We start from the raw sequence: 18,955 nt of genomic DNA on the forward strand, positions 1-18,955 counted from the left end.
AGGCGAAGAGAATATTTGGTTACTAATTAACTTCTGCAAATGCCACAGCAAAGCCGTCCTCGTGAAAGGTGCCTTTACTTAGTAAAGTAATACACAAGCAGGCCTGGCACTTTCTACATCACTTGTCCAGAAGGATAAACTAGTAGTAAGATGCCTGGGTGCCACTATCTGAACAATTCTTAAGGCCTTTGTGAGTGCAAGAGAAAAAAAAAATATCCAACAATGCACAACTTAAACAACATCAGCAACCGATTCCTGACACACTACTAAGTAAACCACGTATTAGGTATCAAACTTGATATGATTAGCACCTCTTCTACACATGTCGAAATAAAAAAAAGCGATTTATCTGAAATGTGCCGAACGCTTCACGGAAGGCAATGGAACTACAGCTGCTGATTATGTTTGAGAATGGTTTCTGGACCTCTGCAATGGAGTCCAAGAGAGAAAGAGCGAGCTCTCATATTGAATGAATGAATGAATACATGAATGAATGAGTAATTTCAGTTAGAACATACAACCTAGTAAATAGGTCCATTGGCGCCTTTCTTACTCTGAGATTTGGAGCTCCCTTGAAGCCGGAGAGAGAGGTTAGGGCTAGAGATGGTAACCAGGACTTGGCCCTGAGTGCACGGTCGGACCAGAGGAGCACAGTGATGCTCTCAGATTAACGGAATGAGCTCCAAAGTGGAAGTATCATTCATACATCTAGAATGCCAGCTTGAATCTTATTTGGGCTTGGGAGGAGGTCTGTGCCTGATGATCAATAATAGTGTTTCAGAAAATAATTCCCAAGATCCGAGCTACTTTTCATAGCATCATGTGTTGTTTTAATTCTTAATCCAGAAATACACTTCAAAAGAAGAGCAGCAGACACGTGTTTCGTCCGATGACCATCTGATCGAGGGCTTTTTCAAGGCAGAGAATCTTGTGTGGTCAGAAGATTTGAGCAGTCTTTGTCCAATGTATCTTCTCTGCGGTCCCGAGAGGATAACTTAGCCCAGAAGCGTATTTCTGGATTAAGAGTTAAAACAGCACATGATGCTATGAAAAGTAGTTTGGATCTTGGGAATTATTTTTCGAAACACTATTATTGATTATCAGGCAGACACCTCCTCCCAAGCCCAATCTTTACTTCTAAACCAGTGGCTCTTGGGTGTAGCCACTTGGGAGGCGTGTGCCAACCACAACATTTGGGTCCTGATCCTTTTTGGCATGAACCCTAGCACCATCCACCTATTGCCTATACAATATATTGAATCTTATTTGGTAATCAAAGGGAGTCAGAGTAGATGCCTCTTGGCTTCAGAGACATGATCCGAGTCAGACTTGCTCTGCCTAGATTCAACGCCCAAAATTAAACAGTACTTTATTCTGAAGAAGGTTTCAGGACCCAACTCCTGGACGGTGGAATAATAGCAGCAGGTTAATCTGGAACGAGCCAGATTCACGCTCAAAAACTAAATGTACGAGAAGAGCCAGAGGAACTCAGTACAAATATTTAATTCAAAATATTTACCACAATTACCTGGGGTTCAGTGACCAGATTTACTATACTACTATTGTTAATATATTTTGACACACAATATGCAGGGCCAATCTAATCATGCAGATTTTATGGCAAGAGGGAAGAACAGACACGATTGACATCAAATGCGGACACAGACTGGTGGACTAGAAACAATCAATACCTTTATTTTTATTTTGGTCTAAAAGGCCATAAAAGAGCAAGATACATACATAAATACAAAACATATAAAATGAAATAAAAATATAAAGCATATACAAAAAGAGAAAAAAGATCAGACTAAATAAATTACAGTAAAACCAGTATAAAAGATGTTAAAACCTTAAGTGCACAGCAGCATTAGGGGAACACCTTTTTCTGCCTTAGCCTCCAGATAGACATCAAATACCTTGAGACTGCAAAGACAATGGACTGACTGACTTGCATTACTTCTGAGTATTCTAAAGGCGATTCTGTAATTCCTCAGACCCAAATTACGACAACGTGCTAAAATAAACTTTTTTCTTGGACCATGATAGGCTGCACAAAATAGAATTGCGTGTTCAACCACTTCGATCAACCCTAGGGCTGAAAGGGCATGTTTTGTTAGACTGAGTTTCCGGACTGCTATGCTGTGGTTAAGGCTCAAATTGGGAGGATCCCTAGAGAGAACTTTAATGCAGGGTTCTGGCATGGGGGATTCCACCTCATCCAAAAATGATGGACTAGAAACGTGAATGTTTCCTCCTGGAGGTAGTATGAACTTGATATGTGTACTATGAGACCGGGGTTTTCAACTTAGATGTGTTTCCTGCATTTGGTGAGATGAATAACAAGATTAACTATAAATATATCTAATCATGTGTTCGTTATGTTTAGCCATCAGTATGAAATTAACCCTTTGTTTGACCTCTGATATCCCGGGCAGTGCCTTTGCGAGGTGCTATCCCTTGTCTCAGGTGCTAAGAAGGAAGCAGTTTCCCCCACCGTCACTTCTCTCATCCCTCCACAGCAAATGAAAGCCTGGCTAGGGGCCAAGGGTCGGACAAGAGATCAAATATAAGATGGCCTCTGGGCTCAAGGTGTGTATGATGTCACTTCTCCTACAGCCAGCATTTTGGCGACTTGGCTGTCCACTAACCAATCTAAAGGCCTAAAAGAGGAGCTAGCAGTCGTACAGACTCCGTAATCGATAAGGAACTTCAGCATCGTGTAGTCGACTTAAAACAACGAAGACAGACACTGAGGTTTTAGAATTTGTTTAGACACAGCTACAGATTTACTGCTGTTCATGTCTCATGCCCTTGAGAAAGGTTTGGTCAAATTTGGGAATGCTAGTTGACAATAGAAAGATCAAAACAAGAAGCTTCATCTAAGATATATCCTCTTCGATGCTCATGATGGCACCAGGCCGTCATAAGTCGCGGTTGACCTGTGTTCATGACGGCGTGGTGCCGTCACGACCACGATTGGAATGTCCAGCACCTGGCTGGAATTCCTGCGGCAGGCAAGCAGCTAAATAACTCCCAACAAAGTCCCTGGCACAAAGTTGGCTTCACACTCTCCTCCCACCCCATGCATGCATTTTATAGTGCCTTGCACCTCACTACTCACCTAAGCAGGTTCTGCCATCAGGTGCCAGCTGCAGGCCTGGAGAAGGACAGCGACACCTCACCTCTCCTTTCAAAACATCACAGCCATACTGACAATTTGCCATGGAACAAGTTAGGGCATCTGGAGAAATGAAAGGAAAATCATTACTAAACAAGCACTGAACGCACAAACAAATCTGCTGATTGTTCTGTCGTCTTTGTGAAGGGTTAGGCATAGCTGATCTAAAGGAGAGCCCTTACCATGGAGGTCATTCAGTCTGTAAACTGGAGAAGGGCTCTGCTGGGAGCCAAGAAGGCTACTGTGTATTGTACTCAGAGCTGGGAGTTTGTGAGTACTAGCTTCCTTCTAGTTTTGCAGCAGGCTCATAGGCAGTAGTTAGCAGTCTTTCCTTTAGTACAGGATAGCAGGAATTTATAAATAATAATGTATTTTATTTGAACGGCAATATGCATACGTTTCCAATGTATGCCTTACATGTTTAATGTGTTGGCAATGACAAACTGTGACACAAAAGGCCTACAACAGCCCTACCGCCCGTAAGACATGACAAACACACCGTGGTTTTGCTACAATAGCTCTTCCATGCCTATAGTTTGAGGGTCATGGGAAAACGCAATAGTGATCCACATTCAGTGATTTTTTGCAGTGGGAGGTTGCCGGTACTGTCCTGTTTTGACGGATCAGTTTAACAGGCGGTAGGTATCTAATTGGGTCCACTGTGCTCCTGGGATGTGGTCAGAATTGCATTTTGCTCGGCCTCGATGCTCTCTGCTCCTGTACAGAAACTGGTAAATAAATTCTGGAGCTAGTATGGCGATGTGAAGTAGCCTGGTTTAGTCCACTGAAAGCAGGGCCATGCTGGGAAGAAAGGTATGCTGCCGCAAAGATAGTAGATATACAGACAAAGGAGGAAAATAGAGCCAGCTATACGCAAGTGAGGATTATCATATGTCCCACCAAACTTGTTCAATCTCTGGGTTTCACTTTCCTAACTACATTTTAGTTCTCAATTACTGGGGCGGCTCCTGCGCTAAGGTGAAGGAGTTTTGACCGACTGCTCTCAGATCAATGGAAAAAATAAAAAATAGTACCATTTTATTTTTTGTAGCTATAGGGCTGGGTTAGGGCGGGACTGGTGTCACAGCCTGGGAGGAGGATATAATTGCGCATGACGGTTAGGCCATCTGTCTTGGGCTGACCAAACAGTCATGTGAACTTTGCATGTCCTCCACTGTCTGTAATACACAGCCTGGCTAGAGACCTTGCATAGGTTCCAAGCCCCCGTGTGAGCACCAAACCACGGCGCTGAGACCTATCACAACGCTGCTAATAGCATTACTGTGATTGGCTAAGGGGAGCCTGGGTGCTTCTGGGACTCACCAGGAAGAGAAGCAACGACGGAGGAGACGGCGTCCATGAAGAGGTACTTTTTTTTAATTTATATTTTGTCGTACCCTCCACCGCCACCCCTGTTCCCTGCCAGACGCCACTGCTCAAATACCAACCACTGCATCTGCCTCCCTGTACTATCTAATGAAAAGTGCTATTTCAGCCGCAGTGTACTGGGCTCCACAGCATTTGCAGCCGTCCCTACTTGCCATGTATACCCACACTCCCAATGCCCTGCATGTGGCACGGACTGCACTGCACTCCCTACCACAAGTCACAGCGGTGCCCACCTAGCCCCCTCTGTGAATAAGGGAGACGAGTCCAAAGGGATCAGGGCCAGCTAAGGTCTGGGAGCATGGCACATTTTGGCCCAGATGCGTCAAGCAAAAAACAGGTCGCAAACGGGCCCCTTTGCGACCGGTATTTTTGCATTTGGGATGCATCATCCCAAATGCAAAAATCGCAATTAAGGAATCTCTAAATTGAGATTCCTTAAATTGCGATTGCATTTAAGGAATCCCAAAATGAGATTACTTAAATGCAATGCATCAAACTAAAAAAAAATAGCAATTTCGCAAATAGGAGTAGCAAATTACCATGAAGTTGAACTTCATGGTAATTTGCAAAAACATTGAAAAATGCACTAAAGTGCATTTTTCAAAGTTCCATTTTACACACACACATGCCCTTAGGGCATGTGTGTGTGCAAGATGAACCCATATGCAGATTTCAAGGGTGCAACAGGGTGTCCTTTGGACACCCTGGCACCCTTGAAATTGCATTCTCAATTTGCGATTCGCTAATTGTGAATCGCAAATTGAGAATGTCTTCCCATTCATTCCTATGGGCCTCTAGGCCCATAGGAATGAATGGGGAGGTATTCCTTAATTGCGATTCGCAATTTGCGAGTCGCAATTAAGGAATTTTAAGAAAACTGTATTATTTTTGTGATTTCTTCATGCATAGCATTTTGCTATTCCTTATTAGCGAATAGTTATTTTTCGCTAATAAGGATTAGCAAAATGGGTTCTGGATGCATCTGGGGGTTTGAGCTAAACAGATCTGAATACAGGAGAAGCAGCAAGGAAAGAGCCCGGCACCAGAGTTTCCTATGAAAGGGAAAATATGCAGATTACATTATAACACTGGATGGAAAGTTCACAACCTTTAACTTTATGAATCGCTTTTTTAATAGCTAAAATATTTGGGTTTCTATAAACATGAAAACCTGATCCATACAATCCACTGGTATTAAATGCTGGAGGAGATACATGTGTATATGGTTATATATGAAATAATTGACTCTTTTCTTCATCTGTATGTGTTACCTATCTGAGTTAGTAATGGTGAAGTTGATCCACAGTAGCCCATACATTTTTCGTTTATAATAGGCGGATAAAATGCACATGATTGCCACTGGCCTCGGAGGGATACAGCTGCATTTCTCTAGGACTTGCCAATCACAGTGTCACATGATACAGGACCTACGCAAGAGAGAGGAGAATGCGGAGGAATTTGTTTCTATTTGTGGAGATTTGCAGCACAACTGAAAGAGGATCTAGATAGAGGACTGTGTGTTCAGTGTCCATCTTAGACACACTCAATCCTCGTTTGGAAGAAGAGGAGCTTCAGTTGCATGCATAGCAAGGAGGAAAGAAAAGTATTCCTCATTAGCCCAGCACACCCACAGTGCACCTGAAGACCCACAGCCATACCACCCAATGGCCCTTGTATAGCAGGTCCACAAAATCTGACAAACAGGATTGGGAAGTTTCAATGCATTTTCTACTTTGCCTTAAAATCTTATTGCCAAGGCGGTTCCTTGATCTGGCTTGCCATATACATATTTTTTTAACTTTCCATTAAAGGGATGTATGCACAATGAAATGCACCAATTGCACCAGAGAGAGGAGTGAGCATCGTCTTTCCTCTTGGAAGGCCCAGTAGTTGCTGCCACGGACCACTGAGCCTTACACCCTACACCGCATGCCGCATATGGAGAAATGTGTAGGTAGGGTCAACTGGAGTCAAAGGAAGAGTTTTCCGGGGAAAGTCTCTTCCACCCCCCTCCCCCCGTCACTGCACATCGTTTCCCCACAGGAACCATGGACATGTGGGCGTAGATCGACAAAAAGTACAGACTGCGGGCATTTTGGGCCAAAAAAGTAGCAATGGTTGTTTAATCAACACAAGGGACGTCTAGTGGTTAAATAATGAATTGAGAGATTTATTTAACTCCTAGACCAATTGAACTTGAACCCATCTTTCTATCTGCAGTGGCCACTGTGTGCATCTCAAAATGTGGGCATGTTCTTTAATTCAGTCAAAAGAAATATTCCGACCATGAATACCCAAACACTCACAGACCCCCGATGCCTGTATTCAACGGATTTCCCCCAGAATCAAGGTAAAGGCGGAAGCTGTGGGTGTGTAGAACATTCGGAGTGAGGACCTCACTCACTCCTCATGAATGAATGAATCTCAGAAAAAAGCCACAATGACATCATCACCAAAAATGCAGTCTCACTTTAATGACCGAGGCAGTGGGCGCTTGAGTGGCACATAAAAGGTATTCCAGACACTTTAAAAACAAATGTCACTGTTTTTTATCCATTGCATTATCATGAATCAATGGAAGGGGAATTTATCATTTCATTCTTTAATATCAATTATTTTACAAAAACCAACATGGACAACATATTTAAAATGTATATCCGCACAGGCCCAGCGTAACAAGATGGTGAAAGGATGAAGCGTGAGGTACCAGTGATTGGCAAGACATCCACCACAGTGGCCGTTCCAGCTGGTGAAGTATAGAGAAATGGGGGCGGCAGCGTGGGTACCTGTTACTATTCTGGTTGTACTGCTGCCTGTGGAAGCTCCAGGTGCATCATCACAGCTAGTGCTTAGTTTGTAAAACAAAGAGTGCAAGTTCCCAAAGCTCTGCTCGGAAGCTTATGCTATTAAATGTCAGGGTGCCCAATGTGTAGTCTTGATTCCACCCCGTGCCTCTTTAATCCACCACCAGTCACATCCTGTACCGTTATCTCTCTTGCAGGTTCTTGCTTTCTCCCATTGTGGCGGTTTTTCCATCTTTCTCTTCCTTCTCCTTCACCTGTGTTTGTTTTTCTCTCCCTGGCTCTTCGTAAATATCTCATGGGGAAAAATAAGTGCTGTCCCCGTATATGAGTCCAACGAGCGGTGTAGTGTGGGTTGGCAGCGCCTGGGGCAAGGCAAGTATCCTTCTACTTTTCTTTTAACATATTTTTGTATGGTCTTTTTTTGTATGCCAATAAAAGTTTTTAAATAAGAAGAATGCCCTTGCACCCCTAATAATGCCCCTAAGAATGTTGTGCCCGGGGCAATCGCCCCTGTTGCCCTGCCCACGCTACACCACTGAGTCCAAGTGGTCCCCACTGGCTCAAATTAAGCACTAACGGCAACGCAACACAAACACTTCTGGTCTCGCTCATTTAGTCTGTACCTCATACTATGGAGCACAGCCTTATTCTTGCCCTGCCTCAATGACCGCATCGATTTTAATGGAGTTTGAAATCTGTGAATTTGTACTCTTATAAACACATTAACTCTTGGTGATTAACCTTCAGGCCTCAGTTATGTCACCTCCTGCACCATGAATTTCTGGCTCTAATGTCCTATTCAAAGACCCAGCCACAACCAGAATCTGTCTGATCAAAGTCCCTTTAATTGTGGCACTGCTCTGTGTTTTTTTAGCACACACTACTCACGTTGCAGAAAACGTCACCCCACTGACTGATTCCTTCCACCTCTCAGCTAAGATTGAACATGAGTCACTTCAAACTGCTATTTCCAAGCACCTGTGGCCCGGTTTTCCCAGCTTTCACGCCTCAGGGAGAACTTTCTATCTCGTCAGGTGCTCAAAATATCTCCTTTTTTTTGTGAGGCAGGAATGTCAAGCTCCGGGCGCGGCACCGCGGCAGCCATACGCAGCGCCGCCCCCTCCACCCGGGAGCCACGAGGCATCTGTTGGTGTTAATGGCTAAATATTTACAGGCCTACTACAGGGGGCGGCCATGTTACAGACTTTCATCTGCCTTGGGAATGTGTGTCCACGGGCAATGGAAGGAAACCTGCAAGAAGAAACTGCAACGCACCTTAAATGTGAACCTGATGTATAAAAACAATCTCCTGCACCTCCTCCTCCCCGTGTAAAAGTGATTTAAACTTTTAGACCGTTTAAAAGAGCTCAAGTTGTCCCATGTCCGGTGTGAGCAATAGGCCTAGTTTTTGTTTCCATTCTTGTATTACAGTCATAAACTTATTTACAATAGATAAAGCTCGGAGTGCCAAAATATGTAACAAAAAAGCAGGTCTCAATGACACTCTCAAATGACAAGGAACAAGTTGACATGTATTCATTTAATATTTGGATATATGGCTTTGAAAAGAGCTGCTCCATATCTTGTGTGGGAAAAACAGAAAAACAGGGGCTGGTAAAATGACATCTAAAAGTATTCCTTCCATTGTAACAAACATATTTCCTCTGCAGCTGTAATTATATATATATATATATATATATATATATATATATATATATATATATATATATATATATATATATATATATATATATATATATATATATATATATATATTTTTTTTTTTAAAGAAAAAAGAGAAAAAGAGAACAAAGTAATCCAGAAAGCATAATTAGGCCAACTTACTTGAACATGACCCGTCGGGCATCAGCATGTATCCATTCAGACAGTAGCACTTGTAGCTCCCAAAGGTGTTCATGCAGCGGTGTTTGCACGGGCGGGGCTTCAGGCCGCACTCGTTGAGATCTGGAGAGAGTGCGGAGCATGGGATGGGGAAGAACAAGACATACATGTGAGTGAGCATTAGACTATGACCTCGAATGTAGAGTTAATGCTCTGTGGTCTATCGTAGAGGGAATGGCATGGAAGCTAGCATGGGTGCATTTTGAGTGAACTTGGGTAGAAGCAGTGGGGTCCTCTGAATTCTGGCTTGATGAGTTGTGCTACTCAGGATGGAAACAGTTATGTCATTTCCACTAACCTGCGTTAGCCTGCAGCCCTCAAAAGAAAAGAAAGAAATAAATAAAAGACAACCTTGTTGCGTGAATCCATATGCTGTGAATAGTCAGAGGGCGGGTGCTACAGGTCTATGATCTGGATGCAGGTACCTGGCAGCGATTCCAATCCTAGCTCTCAAGAGTAGGCCTGAGGGGAGGCACCAACCTGCACTGCTGAAGAGATACTGTCGAGTCAGCACACACACCATCAAAGTCTTAATCTTTGAGAACTTTCGCTGGAAAGGGTTACTCTCCAAAATTACTTGTTCATGGAGCTGATGTCACCATAACCATCTCAAATGGGGAGTAAATGCCACCAATAAAAACCTGTGCATAGTGGACTAAAGTCCCACTTGTGCATGGTGAGAAAAAGACAGCCACAAAAGGCACTAATGTATTAAGTTGAAGCCACATTAGCCTCATATGCAGTGGCAGCTCCTCCGCTATGGCAGTGACCTCGCCTCCCTTTTCCTCCCAAGTTCATTCCCTTCGCTATGGGGTTCCTCAGGGCTCTGCATTGAGCCCTACGCTCTTTAATATATATATGAGCCCTCTGGCTCAGTTGGCCAAAGCATGAGGAATTTCTCTGGTGTCATACGCTGATGATACCCAATTGGTGATCGCCCTGTCCAAGAATCCCGAGCATGACAAAATAAAATTTCAAGAAGATATCTCGGCAATTGCAGAGTGGATGACAGCAAACTTTCTGCAATTGAACTCTACTAAATCAGAGATTCTCTTGGTTGGCAAAGAGTCTCATCTTTGGACTAATGATTGGTGGCCCGGGCACTTGCTGATCCTCCTGATCCCAAACCTGTGGTGAAAAACCTAGGCTTCCTAGTTGATAAAAATCTCAACTTTGAAATACATGCCATATCAGAGGCCGGGAAATGCTTTGGATTATTGCGCGGTCTGTGACCGATTTTGAGCCTCTTTGATGCCCAAACTCGCCAACTGATCATCCAAGCCGCTATACTGGCCCATCTGGACTACTGCAATGTGCTTTTGCTCAGCTCCAATAGAGCCGTGCTAAGCAGGTTGCAGCGGGTTCAGAATGCGGCAGCACATGCTATCTTTGCCCTTCCTAAATTCAGCCATGCCTCCAATCTTCTGCGCCGTCTGCACTGGCTGCCTTTCGAACAGCGTGTTCGCTTCAAGGCGCTCTGCATTACGCATAAGATATTGACAGGCAGTGCCCCAGATATCTTGAGTGATCTCTGTATTCGGTACACCCCCAAGCGTGCCTTACGTTCGGCAAACCAGAGTCTTGCTTGTATCCCACGCATACGTAGAGCTAGATCTGGCGGCCGTTCGTGAAATTCACTCCCCTTTTATATCCGCAACAACCCTGACCATCAGGCTTTCAGGCGACTTGTGAAGACTTGGCTTTTCTCCCAGGCCTAATGTCCTCTGTCCTGTTGTCGGTTTTGTTCCAGGAATACTTCACTCTGTTCTTTTCTCTGCTTAGTCTAGCTGTCAGCGCTGGGACGCCTCATTGCCGAGGCAGCCATGTGCTTTATAAGTATTTAATCTAATCTAATCTTTAAGCAGTGCAAAGTAGAAACATAAAATGATAACTGAGTTATTATCATTTTATGCTGCTTCCTGCTGCTTTGCGGGTGGGTGTGCGGGGTTGCTCTGCTCTCAGAGCAGGGCAGGGGAGAAGTAGTTTACCCACTCCTAAGTGCGCAATGATTGTTTGGTCGGGCCTCTGTGGCCACCCATACCAGTCATGTACACTTTCCCTGTTCTCGATGCAGGCTACATTACAGCCTGCATGGAGAACATGCCCAGGCCACCATTCCCCAGGTGAGCGTCGAACAAGGACGCTCAAAACCAATCACAACGCTGCCTTGCAGCGTTGTGATTGGTAAGCACCCAGGCTCCCCTGACCAATCACAATGCTGCATTGCAGCATTGTCATTGGTCAGTGGGACCTGCTACCTGTTCGGAGAGTTCCAAGACGACAGCAGGAGCAGAGACGTCAGACCCGGCGAAAAGGTAAGGTTATTTTTTAATTTAATTTTTTTAATATTTATATTGCCCCATGCGCAACCCCCGACACCCGCGAGACATGCAGGCTGCCACTTCTCATATGTACAGGGCTAAGCGATAATCACCACCTACACATGGGGCTAATGACCAAATTGACCATCTGAATCTGAGGCTAACACCCTAAAAATGTTGTCTGAGCGTCGCTTATTGCCAAACTGGCAGCAACCAATCATGGTTTCCCAAAACGTTTTTCCTCAACGAAAAAAATCAATTCCAGTTCTTTAAAATATAGTAAGTGATTTATAATGATACAAGGGAGAGATCTGAACACGTCGATGTCTGGTTTTTGGTATTGGCCAAAGACAAATTACCTTTATTGCGAAAGAAATTACTGTATATGACTGATTACATGATACCACTTATTCGGTTATTTGTAAAGTGTAGCTCCGTAATGTTAGAAAACAGGTTCAAAGCATGGTGAACCTGTTAACCGCAGCCGTTTTTTCGTGACAGTGCGGCAGTTTTAAAGAACGGGCGGGGCTGTGTCGGCAGTTGAATGTGCGCAGCACCAGCCAGGTAGTGCTCCGACAGTCTGACCCTGTGCCTCATGGGAACAATCCAGCCCGAACTGCCAAGCCATACCTTCCCTGGACCGGAAACAAGCTTCAGAGGACCGGTTTCTGGCATTCCAGCCGTCTTCAGCCCGGCGTGCTTGAATCCAGTGGCAAAGTGAGCAAGGGACTCACGTCTGAGCATACCCTGCCACACTTATGGCGGCCAAAAGCGGTACAAAAGGGGGTGGTGATGGACGGAGCAGTTCGGGCTGGACTGTTCCCATGAGGCACAGGGTCAGACTGATTTGCATATAGCCATGTCTGAACTGGGGTGGCAGAGTGGGCTAAAGAACGGTGATGGATTAAACTCAGATCTTTTGACTGGGTGTGAGTGTTTGATTGATTCAGATGCTCCGTCCATCACCACCCCCTTTTGTACCACTTTCAGAAAGTTGGCATTTCTATGTGCTTATGACTCTTTGTGCTTTGTAGCCTGACTCCAATACACGTCTAGGGTAGAGTGACAGCTGGGCTTGTGCATGTTTTCCAGACAGCCATCATACAGGAAGGGTTGGGTGTAACAGGGTTGCATCTACATTCACCTACATACTGAATGATCTTCCCGGGCTGGGAGAGAGGGAGTTGGGACGCACTTACATTTGTAAAGGCTGGGCCCTGCCCTCACACACAGGGCTCGTTTACCCCCTACTTCTGTCTGGAGCCAGAGCTGGGATTGAATGGGGTGTTGTGCACTTCTAAAAGTTCTATTGAAGTTCCCTCCCCATCAAAGACATTTATAGTATAAGTACAAGGGCTCTGACCCTATGATTGTAGACACTGCGTGGAACTTGAAACCAGATGCTGCTGGCTCTACAGACCACATATTGCCATAAGGAACTGCTATGCTGCCAGGAAGAACCGCCATTGGACTGACTTGCTTGTTATGCTGACTGGTGGCCTGCTGAGCTTCAGAAGGACTTCCAATTTGCCTCAAGGACACTGATGTGCTGACCTACCGCTGATTCCGTGCTCTTGATCTCCCCAGTTGTTCTCTAGGGACTGGGTGGCATGCCCCCTCCCCGTTCTGCACCACTTCTCCGAAGTCCGCACACATGGTGGTTTGGGTAATAATTGATGGATGGAACCTACACGTCGCAACATACTTGTTGCTGGGACAACAGAGGAGTCACCAGTGACATAAGTTCCACCTTCCTGCAATGAGAAGTTGCTTGGTAATCAGTAGCAGGCTGGTACACCAGGCCCAGTCACCCCGGCCACGCGACCCCAGAGCAGCGCTGTGTGAATCCGGCCAGATGCTCCACTAGCTGCAAGAGCAGGTCCCTATGGCCCAGAGGGCCGCTCTCGTTACCCCAGGAGCCGCGAGGGAGTTGGCCTCTCATGCTGCTCCTACTACTCGGGTTGCTCCGGCCGGTCTCTTTTAGAAAGGATGACTTGTGTTGTCAGAAGATTCACAGTGTGATTGCAGGCAGCTGCTCTCTACAGTTTTGCATGTAGAGGGGCTAAGGGAGATTCCCCTACCCCAGCTATTGTCTGTAGCGCGGGTGTGCCTCCAGCCTCTCCGAAGGGCAGTACCATGTGGGGGTATTGGAACAGCTATAGTATCCAGGGTGATACCTTGATGGAGGCCCCATTTGGCTGGATTAGGGAATTCACAAAAATTACTGTATCCCTGGTAGTAGACGTACGGGTGCGCCTGCGCTCTACGTGTTACATCAACAAGCCATCTGTTCTTCTACAACCAGGCACACAAGGACTTTTGCTGTAGCCCTGCTAATAGAAGCGCAGGGGTTCCGGTCTGTATGCTTTTGTTGCTGCTGATGTGTTTATGATGTTATTTAGTACTTAATGTACGTAGGGTGACATATGGTGATTTATGTGTTTTCATTCTAACAAAACTGCTTCATAATCATCACGTGATGTTATGATATGTTGTTTGGACTTGCATAGTCAGGATAATGAGTATTATTTCAGGATTTGCATGTGTGTGTGTGCAGTGTTGGTGTTTTTATTACGTGTGCAACATATAAGTCTTTATCTTATTGCACTAACTGCGATGTTAGGACAATTGTCTACTTAGCAAAGTGATTATTGGCTTATGTGGTTTTGGTCGATGTTTCTATGCAATACAAAAACATTTTTATATAATAATGTGTGGAGTCTCTTTTTGTGGCGTATTTATTGTGTCACTGGTGTGTGTGTGTGTGTGTGTGTGTGTTGTGCAATCACTTTACACATTGCCTGACTGCTCTGCCAAGCTACCAAGGGGGTGAGCAGGGTTTATCTTGGGTGAAAAACTCACTTACCCTAACTAGAGTGGTGGGTTCTGCCTAGCTTAGGTGCATACCCCAGCCAACCAGAAACCCCATCTACATCATTATACAAGATAAATGCTATTTCATAACAATTCACTATTCTCACAATCACAAAGAAATGTACATTCTTTCTTTGTGCACTGTGGACACTAACTTCTAGCAGAAAATTCCAATGCCAGTCCAGTTTGGACTGGCCATGAGAAGGCTGTAATTGCTACACTATTAGGTATCTCTTCAATACAAACACCCTATCCCTATACCCTTTGAGGCTAGTTCCCATTGATAATACATGTAATTGCTACACGACAGCCTGCAATGGAGGAAAACAGGAAGGGAAAACCTACTCTAAACAAATGAATGGGACCTTCCTGAACCAACAGATAAGACTGGGTTCTGGGAGGGCTGCTTCTCAACACAGGGACATGAGGGCTGTCATGCCCACTATGAGCAAAGAATATGCACCCACCCTGAGCAGCCATTCACAGACTTCCTTAAATAAGTTCTATTTCAGTTAATATAAGTTAACATATTTTGTCATTGCGTTCTAAAACCTTATGACAACTACAAAATTATACTAGAACCTATTTAAACTAGCTAGGAATATTAATCTGTGACACATGGAGGTCTCAACAATGATCAAATTAATCCCTGGAAAAAACATAGAAAAATATGATTCCTATATTTTAGTTTTTTCCTTACTATGATAATAGATCTGTCCTTGCTTCTATTAATGAAGTGAACATGTTAACAATTGTGCTTTCTTTGTATGTGGCCCTGCTTAGGGCACTGGCTTATCATACGGTGACAAGTCATTAACACCAGTGTCTTGTAGACTGAAACCAGTAATTGGATTTGCCAATCACACACATTAGCATTTTCTGGCAGATTCTTTATACACCGTCCAAGGTAAAAATGCAGGGTAGCATTTGCGGTCTTCTTTTACTAGATAGTAAAAAAGTGTGATAAGTCTGTCTGTTCTGTACATAAATCTTTGGCAGAGACTGCCTCATAATATCTGAGCTACAAACTCAGAAGTCAAACAGGATCATAGCCTGTACTTGGCAAATCTACACTTGCTCATTTTTCTGAGGATTTGGAACTCTTTGATTACAAGTCTTAAGAATGAAACTAACACACTCTAAGATCAGGAAGCCCATATGAAGCTGGCTCTTACAGAACTAAGTGTGCCCCTTTGCCTGTGGTAATGGTTCAGTTTGTGCATTGCAATTAGAGCCTTCTACTCTTCTAAAAGATAGACTATGACCGGACTAAGGGTAGGTCTTATGGACATGGAAGGGGAAGTTAGATCACTTGATGGTTGGCCAATGTAAGTCCATCTACTGCCTTGCAAGTCAACGCAATGAAGGTGCTAACATCCATGACCAGCCTTCACAGTGAAGGACAGTCAGAGTCCCTTTTTCCCCTTGCTAGTAAAGCTTTCAACCTTTAATTCTTACAGCCTTAGTGGAGTGATGTTTATTTAGGTTTGTTTTTTAATAGACAAGAACCTATTAGTATGTATCAACAGAAGAAGACCGTTCTATTAAGCATGGTATTTGTAGGACTTCTGACTTCAATTTAGCTGGGCCACCCAAATATCAACTATAGGCTGATACATCAAGAAAACACTTGTAACAAATAGTAGTTGGTTTCACTTAAGAGAAATGGAATGGATGGTGATTATTGGTTTGCCTTATTCCACTCTTTGTGCATATCACTTAGCAGCATAGAGGCACAGTTGGGGAAGAGGCCACTGGGTAAGAGATAATACCATTTACAGCCATCTATGTTTTAGGTAAAGATTCGATCACCTAAACCTTTCCTTGTGGGGGAGAAGATCTATACAGGAGTCTACATGGCTTCTCATGACAAAACAGTTGTTAACTTATTGTGCCTTTAGGTATATGTACTCCTTTACCAATATAAGGATCAATTCCATGATCTGCATAAATGTACTTATTTTATGGAATTCCCAGACAGAGGTGTACGTGCTCACACTATGACTGTGGATTGTTTGCAGAGTAGAAAATCTGCAGTCTCAAGCTTTGTGTATGCAATTGCACAGTTATTTTAAGACATATTGGCCCTGTGGTGAGAATTCTTTACTCACACCCCCTCAAATAAGTTTGAGCTCATGCCTTTTTGAGCCCTAATGCACCATTATCCCAGATCTTGTTAGGTCCGGCTTGATAGCACATCTGCGATTAACATAAAAAGAACTTTAAGAAGCACTACTGAGAAAAGGACTATGGGTGTGCCCACTTGTTGATTATGCCCCTCTCTCTTTCACGATCTGATTGGCGAGAAGCTGCTTGCTTTCACTGGAAAATAGTGCTTGAACTGTGTATACTCAAAAAAGTAGGCCCGAGTTAGGTATGGTAACAAGCCAATGATCAAGGCTGTAGGTCCAATTGGTTCATTGGGAAATGTTGGGTCACAATAGTAGGCAAGGGTTTTAGTTACTCTCTTTGGATTTTCATAGTTTTTTGCTAGGATTGGCAGTGCAGATATCCATGAGGGCTTATGTGAGCACCAGAAAAAGAGGTGCAAATAGTTGTAGTGAGAGAAGTGCTGTGGCTCCACCCACTTACTCATCTTATCTTCAAGAATTGATTGAAAATAGTTGTAAAAGTAAACCTAAGTAGTAGTTCCATTGTTCGCAACGGATATAGGCATTACTAATGCAGAACACAGGTCAAATTCAGAAGGAAGAGGTGGCCTTGCAAAGTATAAGGGGTTTTACAAGGTGCACTCCTTGCCAAACACCATAGGCAGGGGCTATACAAGGGGAACCCTATGCCAAATGTAAAAGGAAGTGGTTTTACATTATGAACTACCTGACCAACGCCATAAATGAGGCTTTATGTTTTGAATGTTTTGATATGCCAGATACAATAAGAATGGGCTTTACATTCTCTGACAAGTGCAATAGGAAGTGGTTAAGCACATGGGTCCCTTTTTAGGCCTGAACAGAGAAAATACTTAGTGCCTTCAAAATGAGAGTTATGTTCATGTCAATGTATACTTTGGGTCTTCCTAAATTGTTTATGGGTCTCTATAGGCAGAGATGACATGTTCCTGTTTATATCCAAGTTAAAAGTCAACACACTCACTTTACTGATTGTTAAATATTGTGATAAAGGCAGTAGTCCTCATTTTACGCAGTGAATAACTCAATAGTGTCAGTACAGCTAACATTTGTGATTGTAACAAGCATTTTTTCCAATAGGACAGTGTAGCTCAGTTCTGAGTTTCTTGCCCACAAAACCCTCTAGGTTTATTCTTGCTCCCATGTGCCTCAGTACCTGATAGACAGTTTTATCATTGTGATCTCTTTGTAAAATGCACTAGGGAGGGGGATACATTGTGAACACTCTGATAAATGCAAGAGGAAAAGGTTTTACACTGTGAAGTATGTGACAACTAGAACAGGAATAACTTCCTGTTATGAACTCCTTGAAGAACTGGAAGGAGCTATATATTGTTTAGCACTAAGAGGATTGTATGACGTTACAACAAATTCCGTTGCAACGCATGCCTTTACCACGCATGCGTTACAACGGAATTCGTTTTCCACGCATAACCTTTACCTCGAATATTCCTTTACCACGCATACATTTAAAACGTTTTTCGTTGTAAATGTATGCATGGTGAGGGCATACTCTTGATAAAGGTTATAAATCTCCCCTTACATGCCCCCAGCCTCCACTCCTTATATTTACCCCTGCCCTTAACCCTTAATATATATATATTTATTTTACTAAAATGCCCCTTACCTTTTAACTCGCCTTCTCTCCATCTTCTTTGTTTACGTCGGTCGTACGTCGTTAAGAGGAAGCGGAAGTTACTTTCCGTTTCCTCTCTAACGACGTTGATTGCTTCAGCTTCGACTCCGACTTCGGCTCTTCAGGTTAGTTTTGATTTTCCCCCTTTTTATCCCAACGCTTTATTTTTTTATGGGGGAGACCCCCCAAGCCCCCCCTTTTTTTCTTTTCATTTACCACACATGCCTTTACTACGTATTTCGTAGTAAAGGTATGCGTGGTAAAACCTCTCGTTGTAACCACGCATGCGTTGTAATGCATGCGTGGTAAAGGATTTCGTGGAAACGGCTTCGTTGTAGAGGCCGTTTCCCCACTAAGAGAGCCAATGTCACAGATCTATAGTTTAGGTGGGGCTTCGGAGGTCTTGTTTTCATTGCGCACATTTGCAATTTTATGTTTATTATTTAGTTGTATGATAAATAAAGTACTTTTTCCTTTTAACAGTGAAAATCATGGGCATTGATTCATTAAGGTTTATTGTGAACTGTGTAGAGCTCATTACCATTTATTTAATTTATATAGATGCTTTAGTTCATTCTTTTGGGTTTACTGTTTTTGAACTATGCTGTTAATGCAAGCGAGTGTCTACGTCAAAATAAACTATGTTATATAGATAGGGAGGTAGCAGTTATCTGCCTATGTAATGGTAAAAGATGACATAC

General features: G+C 43.6%; 1 protein-coding gene across 4 annotated transcripts in view; it reads right to left on the reverse strand.

The window, feature by feature from the left end:
* Positions 1 to 18,955, reverse strand: part of NPNT (nephronectin) — a 280,509-nt gene that overhangs the window by 124,691 nt on the left and 136,863 nt on the right. For all 4 annotated transcript variants that reach the window (XM_078676614.1, XM_078676612.1, XM_078676613.1 and 1 more), the window contains 2 exons: positions 9,217 to 9,336; positions 3,122 to 3,241 (listed from right to left, as the gene is read on the reverse strand). In XM_078676614.1, coding sequence (XP_078532740.1) covers positions 3,122 to 3,241; positions 9,217 to 9,336 — 240 coding nt within the window. The remainder of the gene's footprint in view (positions 1 to 3,121; positions 3,242 to 9,216; positions 9,337 to 18,955) is intronic.

Source organism: Lissotriton helveticus, chromosome 2_1, assembly GCF_964261635.1.
Source record: "Lissotriton helveticus chromosome 2_1, aLisHel1.1, whole genome shotgun sequence".
NCBI classification, from domain to species: Eukaryota; Metazoa; Chordata; class Amphibia; order Caudata; family Salamandridae; genus Lissotriton; species Lissotriton helveticus.